Here is a 16277-nt window from a genome sequence, read left to right as displayed (position 1 = left end):
TAATATGCCCTTATTAATATTTTAATGTCCATGGAATCAGTAGTGATGGACCCTTCTTCATTTATGATGTTAGTAATTTGTGTCTTCTGTCTTTTATTATTGGTCAGCCTAACTCAAAGTTTATCAATTTTATTGATCTTTCTAAAAACCCATGTTTGGTTTCATTGGTTTTCTCCTTTGCTTTTCTGTTTTCAATTATTTCTGCTCTAATTTTTCTTTTCTTTTGATTATTTTGGATTTAATTTGCTCTTCTTTCCCTAGTTTCCTAAGGTAGAAGCTTAGATTACTGATTGTGAAATTTCTTCTTTTGGAATTTATGCAGTTAATGCTATAAATTTCCCTATAAGCAGTGCTTTCACTGATGTCACAAATTTTAGTAAGTTATACTTTATTTTAATTTAGTACTGTTTAATTTCTCTTGAAACTTTTTCTTTGACCCAAGTGTTTTTCTGAAGTGTGCTGGTTAATCTCCAAATCTTTGGGGATTTTCTAGCTATCTTTCTGTTATTTATTTCCAGGGTTTAATTCCATTTGGTCTGAGAGCAAGCTTTATATGATTTTTATTCTTTAAAATTTTTTAAGATGTGCTTTAATACCCAAAACATGGTCTGTCTTGGTGAATGTTCTTATGAGCTCGAGAAGAATATGTATTACGCTGTTGTTAGATGAAGTATTCTATAAATGTCAATTCGATCTAGCTGATTGATAGCACCATTCAGTTCAACAATATCCTTACTAATTTTCTGCCTCCTTGATCTGTCAATTACTGATAGAGGGGTTCACTAAGAGATTTTATCAGGAAGAGATGTGGCCTTACATAAAATACCTTTTTAGTATCTTTTTAAATACTCATGCATTTTTTCTCACCTGATCTATTACAGTAGTGAATAATTTTAAACAACTTTCTAATACTAATCATCCTTGCATTCTTAACATTACTTTATCCCTGCTTTCTATGCACTTCTGGATTTTGTTTGATATTTTATTATTTATGATTTTTACATCAATATTTGTCTTTAATTGCTCAGGGATTTTATGGTTTCTCTAGTTTTCTTTTTAAACTTAATTTCAGCTACTACATTTTTTCCATAGTTTTAACACCTTTATTAAATCTAATAACTTTCATAAAGAGCCTGGCACACCTGAGGGAATCATGAGCTTATTAAATATTAGCTAACCTCATTTTATGACCAAATCTCTCTTTTTCTGTTGCTCTAATATTTATTTTATCAATTGCTATTATCTTTTTTTAAACATCTTTATTGGAGTATAATTGCTTTACAATGGTGTGTTAGTTTCTGCTTTACAACAAAGTGAATCAGCTGTACATATACATATATCCCCATATCTCCTCCCTCTTGCATCTCACTCCCACCCTCCCTATACCACCCCTCTAGGTGGACACAAAGCTCTGAGCTGATCTCCCTGTGCTATGTGTCTGCTTCCCACTAGCTATTTTACATTTGGTAGTGTACATATGTCCGTGCCACTCTCTCACTTCATCCCAGCTTACCCTTCCCCCTCCCCATGTCCTCAAGTCCATTCTCTACGTCTGGGTCTTTATTCCTGTCCAGCCCCTAGGGTCTTCAGAACTTTTTTATTTTTTTTAAAGTTTTGAATCATTGTTATGTTGACTTCACAAAAATTAACTGAGATATTTTCCATTTTTCTCTACGGTATGGAGTAGTTTAAATTATATAGAAATTATCTGTTTCGTGAAAGCCTGAATGAATTCACTGGTAAAATCATGTGAATCTTCCCCAGTTTTAAGAAGTCTTTAACAACTTTTTCAGTTTTTTCATAGTTATGTCAATTTTCTTTATCTTCTTTTTTTTTTAATATTTATTTATTTAGTTGGTTGCACTGGGTCTTAGTTGCAGCATGTTGGCTCCTTAGTTGTGGCTCATGGCTCCTTAGTTGTGGCTCACCGGCTCCTTAGTTGCAGCACACAGGCTCCTTAGTTGTGGCATGCAAACCCTTAGTTGTGGCACGCACCTGGGATCTCGTTCCCTGACCAGGGATTGAACCCGGGTCCCCTGCATTGGGAGTGCCCAGTTTTATCTACTGCACCACCAGGGAGTCCTCTTCATCTTCTTGAATCACTTTTTTAATCACATATTTTCCTATAGATCATTAAATTTATTAGCACAGAGTTATACAAAGTATTCTTGGTATTTCATTTCCTCTGATTATGGATTTCAAGTAATTGTGATTTATTTATTCCTTCCTTTCTTTTTTCTTGTCTCATTCCTTTCCTGCATTCCATGCTTTTATCATTCCTTCCTTCCTTCTAATTAGGCAAAGTAAATGATTATTTTTAAAATTGCAACACACCCTTGCTTGAAGTCTCTCAAAGACTTTAGTAGGATAAAGTCCAAGTTATCATCATTATAAAACAAAGTGCTTCACAATTGATATTTACCTACTTCTCTATGTCATTGCTACCCTTATTCTACACCAAAGAAGTATGACTTTATTTCATTATTTCATCTTTTTACATGAAGTTGCCTCACCTAAAAATGTCCCTTACTCCCTCCTCATCCTTTCTCCACCTGGACACCTCCTGCTGGTCCCAAGATACTCCTAATGGACACCTCCTACCAGGCCTTTTCTGGTAAGTCTTCCCTGAAGGTCTCAGAACTGAGATAAGTACCACTCACCTCTTCTTCTAGACCTGTCAATGTTGATTTCCCTTGGAGCTCAATCCTCACACCTTTTCTCTATCTATATTAAATTCCCAAAAGAAAGACAGCTCCATGGCATAAAATACCATCTTTACACTTATGAATTCTAAATTTTTATGTCCAGCTAAGACTTTATCCTGTCAATTTAATCTCTATGATAAATGACTGATACCTCAAGCTTTATATGTGAAAAATGGAAATCTTGATTCTACTGCCACTCCCCAAAGCTGTTATTTTCTCGCTGTTCCCCATCTTAGTTAATCCAGTTTGCTTAGTTTAAGTATCTTGGAATTATCCTTGACTCCATTCTTTCTCTTATAATCTCATACCTAATCTAGCAATAAAACTTGCCATCTCTATCTTCAAAAATATTTCATACCACTTCCAACCCTACCACTGTAGTCCAAGTGACCATTATCTCTTACCTAGACTACTGCAATGACCTTCAAATTGGATTCTCTTCTTCCACTCTTACTGACCTATAGTATATTTTCCACATAGCAACTAGGGTTACCCATCATAAATCAGGTTATCACCACCATTTCTAATCTTCTAATGACCTCATATTTCATTTCAAAATAAAATAGAAAGTATTTACTGGGGCCTACAAGTCCAGAAATCATATGACTCCTGACGATCTTGTCTCTTACCACCCTTACCAATGATAAATACTTCACGGCCAGACTGACCCCCTTGCATACTGATCACCTTGAATACACCAATACCTTCTACCATATTGTTACCTCTGACTGGACTGCTTATCTATCAGAAATCCAAGTGATTCAATTTCTTATTTCATTCAGGTCATTTATTTTTCTTCCTAGCTCTTACCACTACCTCACATTATATTAAATTTTTTGTTTCTGTATCATCTATCACCCTCACGAGAATATATGCTGTGTAAAGTCAGGAGACTGGTTTATTGCCTGGTATATAGCAGATGCTTTATAAAAACTTGGAGAATCAGTGAGAGATTTAATGTATTTATTACATTATTCCAGCATTTTTTGCACAGTTCTTTATAGAACTTACAGTGTCTGTCTTCCCCGTAGATTATAGACTCTAAATCCAAGGACTAAGTATTTTCTCTTCCATATTTTATAGTAGGTACACAAGCAATATTTGTGATGGGGTAAATTAATAAATACCTTCATTCTATTTTGTAAGTGAGGGAATTCTTATAAACAAGGAAAGCTAAGGATACCAGCTTGATTAGGTCACATATGGTAGAAACAAGAAGGAACTCTGCAAGAAAATACCTTGAAGACCTTCTGATTGTTTTTGCTCCTTTTTCAGCATTAAGGTTTCCATCTGCAAGTGAAAGTTTTCTGGAAACAGTAGCTTAGGAAAATACACAATATGTAGCTGTTATAATTGCTATGTTTATACTGAGTTCTGGGTTAGTTGGTCTGAAATAGTCCTGGTAAAAATAAACTTTCAATGTGTTTTAAGCAATCAGTGTTTCCAATAAGCACTGTCAACATGACCTTTAGTGGTCTCCAGAACTTCTCCTTTACTAAGTATTTAACTGGCTGCTCAACCTCTATGGCTTCCTGTCTGCCTTTAATTTTCCCTCAGCAATTTTAATGCTGGAACAACAAAATACACAAGCCACCCTTTGGGAGGATTTCTGACCATAATTTGAAAAGCCCTTGAAATAAGAAAATTGAGATGGATTAGGGGAAGAATAGCAGTACATATTACATATTCCCCATAGGATAAACAAGTATAAATGAACATCATATTCTAACTCTCTAACTCCTATTTTCTATTGAACACTTACCTATAAGCATCTCCTTCATTTTCTTTCCTAGAGAAATTTTGGCTTCCACATGTAGAAATCATGTAGAAATATTTTTGATAAAATTATTACCCATGCTCCATAATAATGCTAATATTAAGAGTGCTTATAATTCCTTTAAACTATCTAAGGAAGGTCGTCCTGAAATTCTTAAAGCTCTTGTCATATTTTCATACTAATAATTGGGGCCTCTTTATGAAATAAGTCTTTCCCTCAGTAAAATTGTATCAGTATTACTACAAGGAGACATCATTGAAAAGTTTACAAGTAAACATACCAACATAATATCATGCATAATTAATTCTGTTGTAAGTAATTTTGTAGGGAGTTTTAAACAACCTATGGTCACATCATGAATGTGTAACTCATCTAGCAGCTAACCTAATCATAAACATAGATAAAGAATATCTTGTTGTTACACATCTCACTTTTTCCATTTTTTCAGCTTCACTGAGGTACAATTGAAAACAAAATTATAAGACATTTAAAATACATATTGTGGTGATTTGATATACAAATATATTGTGAAAGGATTTCTTTTCTATCATCTAGTTATTTAACACATTCATCACCTGACATATTTATCTTTTTTTTTTAGTAAGAATATTTAAGTTCTATCCTCTTAGCAAATATTATACAATACAGTATTATCAACTATAGAAACCATGTTTTACATTAGATCCTCAGACCTTATTCCTCTTATAGCTGAAAGTCTGTACCCCTTTTACCAACTTCTCTCTTTTGCCAAACCCACTCTCCCAGTTCCTGGCAACCACTTTTCTACTCTCTGTTTCTATGAGTTTGAATTTTTTTAAGATTCAAATGGCAGGATTTCCTCATTTTACATGACTGAATAATATTCATATATACATCTATATACACACATACACACACATATATGGATACATATATGGAGAATATGTATATAACATTTTCTTTATCCATTTATCTGTTGATAGACACTTAGGTTGTTTCCATATCTTGGCTATTATGATTAATTCTGTAGTGAACATGGAAGTATACATAACTCTTCAAGATAATGATTTTGATTCCTTTTAATACACACTCAGAAGCAGAAATGCCATATCACACAGTAGTTCTATTTTTAATTTCTTGAAGAAGCTCCATACTGTTTTCCATAGTGGCTGTACCAGCTTACATTCCCACCAACAGTGTACAAGGTTCCCTTTTCTCCACATCCTTGCCAGTATATGTTATCTCTTGTATTTTTGATGATAGCCATTCTAACACGTGTTTATCTCAGGTATTATCTCACTGCAGTTTTGACTTGCTTTTATTGAAAAGATTATCCTGTCCTCACTGTATATTCTTGGCCTCTCTGTCATAAATTAATTGACAATATATGCATGGATTTAATACTGGGTTCTCCAATCTGTTCCACTGATCTATGTATCTGTCTGTATGCCAATACCATACTGTTTTGATTACTATAGCTTTATAATATAATTTGAAATCAGGAAGTGTGATGCTTCTAGCTTTGGTCTTCTCTCTCAAGATTGCAATGGCCAGGATCTTTCATATTTTTTTTCTTGGAACAGAAAAAAGAGCAGATCATACCAACAATTTTTATATGTCTTAAAATATAATAAGCAATATGAATCAAATTGGATTTCTTCTGTTAAATCCATTCTCAAGGGAAGGTACCAATAAATAGGCAAAGAGAACAAAATGATCAAAAAAAGGAGATACCATAAACATAAATCATGATTTCAACTCTACCACTTCATATCTAATTAACAACTTCTAGATTTCAAAAGGGTGACATAGATTTGTTTCAGAACGAAAATAATCAAACAATAACAAACTCCCAAAGCATACATGTTGGCCATTATGTCAGAATCTACCATTTTAGTTTAAGATATTACCCTGCTTAATATTTATTTAAAGCTCACATGGCAATATAAATGAGTTTCCTAAGGCTCTTTACTCTCCAGAAACTCATCTACCATCAAGTCTTCTTTTGCTCTATAAGAGTGTCATTTTTTCCATTTAATCCAACACTGCATCAAAACTAGTCCTGTGGCCTTGTAAGATGATTATAAAATTGCTAACTACAATAGCAAGGGACAGGAATTCCTCACTAAAGTGTAAAGTTAAAAGAAAAAAAAACTGGACCCAGGACACAGAAAAGAAAGGATAGCTAAATTAAAATTATTAAATTGCTGTTGATTTCAGCTGCAACCACTCTTTTCTAGGCCATATTTAAAAATACTTGCCTGTCAGGTGGTCAACTGAGGAAATAGTCATTTTCATGAATGAAATATAAGGAAGATTTAGTGGACACAGCTGTAGACCGTTTTTAGTTTAAACACCCCAAAATTAGCATTGATATTTGTTTTTCTAAGGAAATCATAAGGACTTATTCTGAAGACCATGTATGACTTATGGGAGAAACAAAGTCATGTTAGGTAGAATGCCCCAGCACACCAGAAGCACTTCTACAGTAATGTAGGGCTTTCTCACCTTAAAAGTCGTGGTGCCATACAGTTTGGTGGTGTGGACTGTCTCTGGAAGCACATTAGTGATATTGGTGATGAATTCTTCCAAGTACTTACAGGATTTCTCCAAGTGTGTTGTATTGATAATAATCTGGACAAGCTGGAAAATAACAAAAACATGTAAGAGTAATTTGACTATTCACCCTACGATGAGTGGCTCAGTATGAATCTGATGGTACAACAAAAACAAAAGACATAATGGCAGAGGCCATCTGTATTCTATAAAAAGTTAATGTTAGAGCACAAGCTTAGGTATCACTTCCTCTGTGAAGACTTCCCTGACTTCCCAAAGCAACTTGTATTTCCCCCTAATACACGGGGAACAATAGGAGCAAGTGTCACTATTTTAAACTTGTCTTCTTCTGTTCAAAATAAAGATTAAACTAAGATCAAAAACTGATAGTGTTTAGCATAGTACCTGGCAATAAATAATTGCCAAATGCATGAAATAAATGAACTCCAATTAAAAGAACAAGAATGACTGAAATGTCAAGAAGTTTCAAAATTAGGCATGATGAACAAAGGAATGTTGGAACAGGTTGCAGTATATTAACAAACTACATTAGTTTGTGAAAGAAAAAAACATGAGCACTGAAGTCAGAGAAACCAGGGAGCAAATACTTATAAAATTATTGATATTGAGAAAGTTACTTAACTTCTCTAAGCCTCTTTCTTTAACCGTAAAATGTTAATAATAATTTCTAAATCACAGACTTATTATGAAAATTAAATATTCTTTAGTTAATACTATTTTCCTTTTCTTACAGAGTATATCCTTAAACAAGGCAGTACTGGTAAGATAAAAACTCATCTATAAATTACTTTGAGAGGAGGATAAGGAAGAATACTACTGTCTGTATAGAATTAAAGTCTATAAAGCACTGCACAATTCATTTTCTTAGATCGCCTCCCAGCAACCAGAAGAAGCAAGTTAAGTGGGCATAATTATTACTTCCATTCTACTATAAGAGAAAAAAGAAAAAATGAACTGATTTACTCTAGATCATGTAACATTAAAACTGGGATTCAAATCCAAGTAATCAACCTTCAAGTTATGGAACTCTTTCAGATTTGATGGAGAAATTAAACCCTTTACAGACAAGCAAAAGTTAAGAGAATTCAGCACCACCAAACCAGCTTTACAACAAATGCTAAAGGAACTTCTCTAGGCAGGAAACACAAGAGAAGGAAAAGACCTACAAAAACAAACCCCAAACAACTAAGAAAATGGTAATAGGAACACACATATCAATAATTACCTTAAATGTAAATAGACTAAATGCTCCAACCAAAAGGCACAGACTGGCTGAATGGATACAAAAACAAAACCTATACATATGCTGTCTACAAGAGACCCACTTCAGACCTAGGGACACATACAGACTGAAAGGGAAGGGATGGCAAAAGATATTCCATGCAAATGGAAATCAAAAAAAGCTGGAGTAGCAATTCTCATATCAAACAGAAGAGACTTTAAAATAAATACTATTACAAGAGACAAAGAAGGACACTACAAAATGACCAAGGAATCAATACAAGAAGAAGATATAACAATTGTAAATATTAATGAACCCAGCGTAGGAGCACTTCAATACATAAGGCAAATGCTAACAGCCATAAAAGGGAAATCAACAGTAACACAGTAATAGCAGGGGGCTTTAACACCTCACTGTCACCAATGGACACATCATCCAAAATGAAAATAAATAAGGAAACACAAGCTTTAAATAACATTAAACAAGTTGGACTTAATTCATACTTATATGACATTCCATCCAAAAACAACAGAATACACTTTTTTCTCAAGTGCTCATGGAACATTCACCAGGATAGATCATATCTTGGGTCACAAATCAAGCCTTGGTAAATTTAAGAAAATTGAAATCATATCAGGTATCTTTTGCGACCACAGCACTATGAGACTGGATATCAATTACAGGAAAAAATATGTAAAGAATACAAACACATGGAGGCTAGACAATACACTATTTAATAACCAAGAGATCACTGAAGAAATAAAAGAGGAAATCAAAAAATACCTAGAAACAAATGACAATGAAAATACGATGACCCAAAACCTATGGGATGAAGCAAAAGCAGTTCTAAGAGGGAAGTTTATAGCAGTACAATCCTACCACAAAAAACAAGAAACATCAGAAATAAACAAGCTAACCTTACACCTAAAGCAACTACAGTAAGAAGAACAAAAAAGCTCCAAAAGTTAGAAGGAAAGAAATCATAAAGGTCAGATCAGAAATGAAGTAAAAAGAAATGAAGGAAACAACAGCAAAGATCAATAAAACTAAAACCTGGTTCTTTGAGAAGATAAACAAAATTGATAAACCATTAGCCAGCCTCATCAACAAAAAAAGGGAGAAGACTCAAATCAACAGAATTAGAAATAAAAAAGAAGAAGTAACAACTGACACTGCAGAAATACAAAGGATCATGAGAGATTACTGCAAGCAACTATAAGCTAATAAAATGGACAATCTGGAAGAAATGGACAAATTCTTAGAAAAGCACAACATTCCAAGACTGAACAAGGAAGAAATAGAAAATATAAACAGATCAATCATAAGCACTGAAATTGAAACTGTGATGAAAAATCTTCCAACAAACAAGAGCCCAGGACCAAATGGCTTCACAGGTGAATTCTACCAAACATTTAGAGAAGAGCTAACACCTATACTTCACAAATTCTTCCAAAATGGAGCAGAGGGAGGAACGCGTCAAAACTCATTCTACAGGGCCACCATCACCCTGATACCAAAACCAGACAAAGATGTCACAAAAAAAGAAAATTGCAGGCCAATATCAATGATAAACATACATGCAGAAATCCTCAACAAAATACTAGCAAACAGAATCCAACAACACATTAAAAGGATCCTACACCATGATCAAGTGGGGTTTATCCCAAGAATTCAAGGATTCTTCAATATACGCAAATTAATTAACGTGATAAAACATATTAACAAATTGAAGGAGAAAACCCATATGATCATCTCAATAGATGCAGAAAAAGCTTTTGACAAAATTCAACACCCATTTATGATAAAAAACTCTCTAGAGAGTGGCACAGAGGGAACCTACCTCAACATAATAAAGACCATATATGACAAACCCACAGCCAACATCGTTCTGAATGGTGAAAAACTGAAAGCATTTCCTCTAAGAACAGGAACAAGACAAGGTTGCCCACTCTCACCACTCTTATTCAACATAGTTTTGGAAGTTTTAGCCACAGCAATCAGAGAAGAAGAAGAAATAAAAGGAATCTAATTCAGGAAAGAAGTAAAACGTCACTGTTTGCAGATGACATGGTACTATACACAGAGAATCCTAAAGATGCAACCAGAAAACCACTAGAGCTAATGGATGAATTTGGTAGAGTAGCAGGATACAAAATTAATGCACAGAAACCTCTTGCTTTCCTATACACCAATGATGAAAAATCTGAAACAGAAATTAAGGAAACACTGCCATTAACCACTGCAACAAAAAGAATAAAATACCTAGGAATAAACCTACATAAGGAGACAAAAGACCTGCATGCAGAAAAATGTAAAACACTGATGAAAGAAATTAAAGATGATACAAACAGATGGAGAGATATACCATGTTCTTGGATTGGAAGAATCAACATTGTGAAAATGACTCTACTACCCAAAGCAATCTACAGATTCAGTGCAATCCCTATCAAACTAACACTGGCATTTTTCACAGAACTAGAACAAAAAATTTCACAATTTGTATGGAAACACAAAAGACCCCGAATAGCCAAAGCAATCTTGAGAAAGAAAAATGGTGCTGGAGAAATCAGGCTCCCTGAGTTCAGACTACACTACAAAGCTACAGTAATCAAGACAGTATGGTACTGGCACAAAAACAGAAATATAGATCAATAGAACAGGATAGAAAGCCCAGAGATAACCCCACACACATATGGTCACCTTATATTTGATAAAGGAGGCAAGAAGATACAATAGAGAAAATACAGCCTCTTCAGGAAGTGGTGCTGGGAAAACTTGACAGCTACGTATAAAAAAATGAAATTAGAACACTTCCTAACACCATACACAAAAATAAACTCAAAATGGATTAAAGACCTAAATGTAAGGCCAGACACTATAAAACTCTTAGAGGAAAACATAGGAAGAACACTCTTTGACATAAATCACAGCAAGATCTTTTTAGGTTCACCTCCTAGAGAAATGGGAATAAAAACAAAAATAAACAAATGGGACCTAATGAAAGTTAAAACCTTTTGCACAGCAACAGAAACCATAAACAAGACGAAAAGACAACCCTCAGAATGGGAGAAAATATTTGCAAACAAAGCAACTGACAAAGGATTAATCTCCAAAATATACAAGCAGCTCATGCAGCTCAATATCAAAAAAACAAATAACCCAATCCAAAAACGGGCAGACGATCTAAATAGACATTTCTCTGAAGAAGATATACAGATGGCCAACAAACACATGAAAGAATACCCAACATCACTAATCATTGGACAAATGCAAATCAAAACTACAATGAGGTATCACCTCACACCAGTCAGAATAGCCATCATCAAAAAGTCTACAAACAATAAATGCTGGAGAAGGTGTGGAGAAAAGGGAACCCTCTTGCACTGTTGGTGGGAATGTAAATTGATACAGCCACTATGGAGAACAGTATGGAGGTTCCTTAAACAACTAAAGGTAGAACTACCATATGACCAAGCAATCCCACTCCTGGGCATATCCCTTAGAAAACCATAATTCAAAAAGAGTCATGTACCACAATATTCATTGCAGCATTATTTACAATAGCCAGGACATGGAAGCAATTTAAGTGTCCGTCGACAGATGAATGGATAAAGAAGATGTGGAGATATGTACAATGGGATATTACTCAGCCATAAAAAGAAACAATACTGAGTTATTTGTAGTGAGGTGGATGGACCTAGAGTCTGTCATTCAGAGTGCAGTAAGTCAGGAAGAGAAAAACAAATATCATATGCTAACACATATATATGGAATCTAAAATTTTTAAAAACTGGTTCTGAAGAACCTAGGTGCAGGACGGGAATAAAGCAGCAGATGTAGAGAACAGACTTGAGGACACAGGGAGGGAGAAGGGTAAGCTGGGACGAAGTGAGAGAGTAGTATTTACATATATACACTACCCAATGTAAAATAGACAGCTCTTGGGAAGCAGCTATATAGCACAGGGAGATCAGCTGGGTGTTTTGTGACCACCTAGCAGGGTGGGATAGGGAGGGTGAGAGGGAGACGCAAGAGGGAGGGGATATGGGGATATATGTATACACATAGCTGATTCACTTTGTTTTACAGCAGAAACTAACACAACATTGTAAAGCAGTTATAATCCAATAAAGATGTTAAAAAAATAGTTTGAATTTAGAGACTTTGAGTTTTGGACACAAATTCCATCACCTATAAAATTACCCAAAACATCAGCTTTTTAACTTTAGAGATAAAAAAACACCCACCAAAATAAGCAATTCCTCACCTTCTTCCTTTCAACATGTTTCTCCTTCAGAGGAGGACAAAATTTTTAATATTTAAATTTAAAAATTTAAATTGCCTACATTAAATCACTCTTCTTCATGAGTGGGAAGGTGGCTAGTGGCAAGGTTGTCATGATAGGGAAGCCAGAAAAGTAAGAGAGTTAATTTGGGGAACTGAAAATTTTCTATTTTAAAATGAGCATTACCTATAGGGAACACATTCTATCTATCAAAAGAAATCCTAATAATAAGGAGGAATCGTGTCATGTTATAGAAATAAAAAACAGTGGCAGTCAAAGAGAAAATTGTCGTGTTTTGCAGGATATTGGCAGTTAAAAAAAAAATAAAGAGGCAGCTTCACTGGGTACAGTAGTAATTTCCCATGACTTTTTAAAGATCTGTCAACACAAAAGATCACCGTGAATTACATCAACTGGCTGTCAGTCACTTTTGAAATGTTTCATTGCTGAGCATAGAATAGACTATTAAAACACTCTAGGATTACAGAAGATACCATGTCATTTTCAAAGGGAATATTGTCTGTTAATGAGGTCTAAGTGATCTCTACTCCTGAATGACAGCTAACCAAAATCCTTAAAACGGCATTTACAAATGTGAAGCCAGATGCTTTGGGGGTAATTTTGAACTTAAGGGTGAAATGAAGCAATTTCAAGTATCAACTTCCGTCAGAGTTTGAGCTCCTTTGATATTTCTAGCCCCTACTTCCCCCTCTCTTACAAAAATATATCACTGTAGCCATCCAAACTGTCCTTATTGTTTCAAGGACATGGAACTAACAATGTATTAAGATATTGGTTATATCTTATATAAAGTGGAGTTCTGTGAAACCTGTCCAGAAGAAAAGAAAACACTATAAAGCAAACAAACACCTCTCACAGCTAAATGATAGAAGTCACTTAGGCTAAAAACCATTAAGAAGCAGAAATTTTTTGTCTTTCCTTCCTAGTATCAGAGAGAATCTAATAAGGAAGGCACAGACTAGACTGTGGAAGTCACTTCTTTTCCAACCCTGCTCCGATTACCACAGCAGAGTCTGAACCATGATCACAGAAGATATTCATATTTTTGACCAACTCCAGGGAAAAAAAAGGCTTCAACTTCTTCAATAGTTCAAAACTAAGCCCTAAATTCCACAAATTTAGGTGTCCATTCCCAATTATAAATTACTTCTGGGGTATACACATCTACTTGTAATTAGGATCAGTATTATCTTGTTTCCCAAATCAGAGAATTTAGTACATTGAAGCTCCAAATAGACTAATCCAAACCAAGAAAATGACTCCTCTCCACACCATCAATGCCTCTCAAATAGTGATTTGCAGGAAGATGAAGAACTAAATAACAGCCTTGGTTCTCATTCACAAAAATAAGCTATCCATAAGACTTCAAGGAATTTTATCTCCATTTCACCCCAGCAAGGGTATAAAAAGCTGTGTCAGCTACTCATTTTATACCCTCTCCAAGGCAAATACATAAACTGCTAAAATACTTGGAACTTCTGGTTGCAAATTCAAAGGTCTAGTACAGAGCTCATATTTGAAAAGACTTACATAAAAAATGTTTTAAAATATTAGCAATATCACTGCTGTTAACAATTGGGGATGAAGACAAATGGTATGTGGGAGATACGGTCATCAATCCAGACTATAATAAAAACAAAGGGTGAATACAAATCATTGGTCATTTATTCAGGTCTTCTGGGGCATTATTATAATCATAAAAATATAAGTATTCAAAATGGTGTCACTACCAGGAGCTCTAAATTTCTTTAACTTTGCCCTAAGAACCTACCTACCCACTTTCTTTTTTTTTCTTTCTTCTCTCTTTCATTAATTAATAACTCCTATGTGCCATGGAACTGGGATAGAGCACAGTTATACACAAGACAAAGTCCCTGGCTTCATGGATATTACAGTAAACACATACACATATAAACATATAGTATGATGGCAGGTGGTAATAAACACTGGAACTAGAAGGGAGGATAAAGAGTTACATGGGGATGTTAGATCTGAGCTATTTTGAGATAGGGTGGTCAAGGAGGGCTCCTTAAGGAAATAACATTTGAGTAGGGACGTAAGTGAAGGTATTCTGCTATCATCTGTAATAAATTAATTCTTTTAAATCTAATTTATATTTTAAGACTTTCTATCAATACATTCTTCACAAAGAACCAGAGTATCCTTTGATTCATTGTAAACCTTCCAAATTTAACTAATTCTCTGATATTCTGAGATTAATAAACTAGTGGTTTATTTCCTTTCCCTCCATGATATCATTTTCAAATTAGTCTGGTGAAAAAGCAAAGGTTTAGAAAAAAAGAAATCTTATTTTAAAACTCACTTCAAATCTTTTTTTTTAAAATTATAGTTGATATACAATGTTGTATTAGTTTCAGGTGTACAGCAAAGTGATTAAGTTATACATACTTATATATATATTTTCAGATTCTTTTCCCATATATTGATAGGTTATTACAGAGTATTGAGTAGAGTTCCCTGTGCTATACAGCAGGTCCTTGTTGATTATCTATTCTATATATAGTAGTGTGTATACGTTAATCCCAATCTCCTCATTTATCCCTCCCCCTCAACTTTCCCCTCTGGTAACCATAAGTTTCTAAGTCTGTGAGTCTGTTTCTCTTTTGTAAGTAAGTTCATTTGATTCATTTTTTAGATTCCACATATAAGTGATATCATATGATATTTGCCTTTGTCTGACTTCCTTCACATAGTAGGATAATCACTAGGTCCATCCTTTTTGCTGCAAATAGCATTATTTCATTATTTTTATGGCTGAGTAATATTCCATTGTATAAATATACCACATCTTCTTTATCCATTCATCTGTTGATGGACATCTAGTTTGCTTCCATGTCTGGGCTATTGTAAATAGTGCTGCTATAAACACTGGGGTGCACGTATCTTTTCAAAGTATGGTTTTCTCTGGATGTATGTCCAGGAGTGGGATTGCAGGATCATATGGTAGCTCTATTTTTAGTTTTTTAAGGAACCTCCATACTGTTCTCCATAGTGCGGTACCAATTTATATTCCCACCAACGGTGTAGGAGGGTTCCTTTTTCTCCACATTCTCTCCAGCATTGATTAATTGTAGACTTTTTGATCTTTTTTTTTTTTTTTGCGGTACGCGGGCCTCTCACTGTTGTGGCCTCTCCCATTGCGGAGCACAGGCTCCGGATGCGCAGGCCCAGTGGCCATGGCTCACGAGCCCAGCTGCTCCGCGGCATGTGGGATGCTCCCGGACCGGGGCACAAATGCGTGTCCCTTGCATCGGCAGGCGGACTCTCAACCACTGCGCCACCAGGGAAGCCCATAAATATCATTTTTATGCTCCCAACTTTTTATCTCCCAGCCGAACTGCCTTCTCAAACTCTAAACTCATACATACAACTGTTAACTCAGTATCTCAAACTGTATGTCTAATAAACACTACAAATTGAATATGTCCAAAACCAAATTCCCAATCTTCCTCCACCCCAAATTTAGCTCTAATTGAAGATTTTGCCATCATAGCACATGGTATATGCAACCTTCTAGTTGATCAGATAAAAAAATTGGGGGGTTATCTTCACTTCCTCACTTTCTTGCTTCCTTTACTTTTAACCATCAGGAAACTATGCTGGCTCTACAGTCCAAATAGAACCACTTGTCACCACCTCTATCACCCAAGTTTCCATCAGGTCTTGCTGGATTACTGTCATAGCTTCCTA

General features: G+C 35.0%; 1 protein-coding gene across 8 annotated transcripts in view; it reads right to left on the bottom strand.

Annotated features, from left to right (window-relative positions):
- EXOC6B (exocyst complex component 6B) overlaps positions 1-16277 on the bottom strand; it is a 702680-nt gene that overhangs the window by 284790 nt on the left and 401613 nt on the right. For all 8 annotated transcript variants that reach the window (XM_029232675.1, XM_029232678.1, XM_029232676.1 and 5 more), the window contains one exon: positions 6970-7104. In XM_029232675.1, coding sequence (XP_029088508.1) covers positions 6970-7104 — 135 coding nt within the window. The remainder of the gene's footprint in view (positions 1-6969; positions 7105-16277) is intronic.

Source organism: Monodon monoceros, unplaced genomic scaffold (genome assembly GCF_005190385.1).
Source record: "Monodon monoceros isolate NGI ecotype Baffin Bay Population unplaced genomic scaffold, NGI_Narwhal_1 Super_Scaffold_19, whole genome shotgun sequence".
Lineage (NCBI taxonomy): Eukaryota > Metazoa > Chordata > Mammalia > Artiodactyla > Monodontidae > Monodon > Monodon monoceros.
The sequence above is the reverse complement of the archived record's forward strand: the minus strand, read 5'-3'. Positions and strand labels throughout refer to the sequence as shown.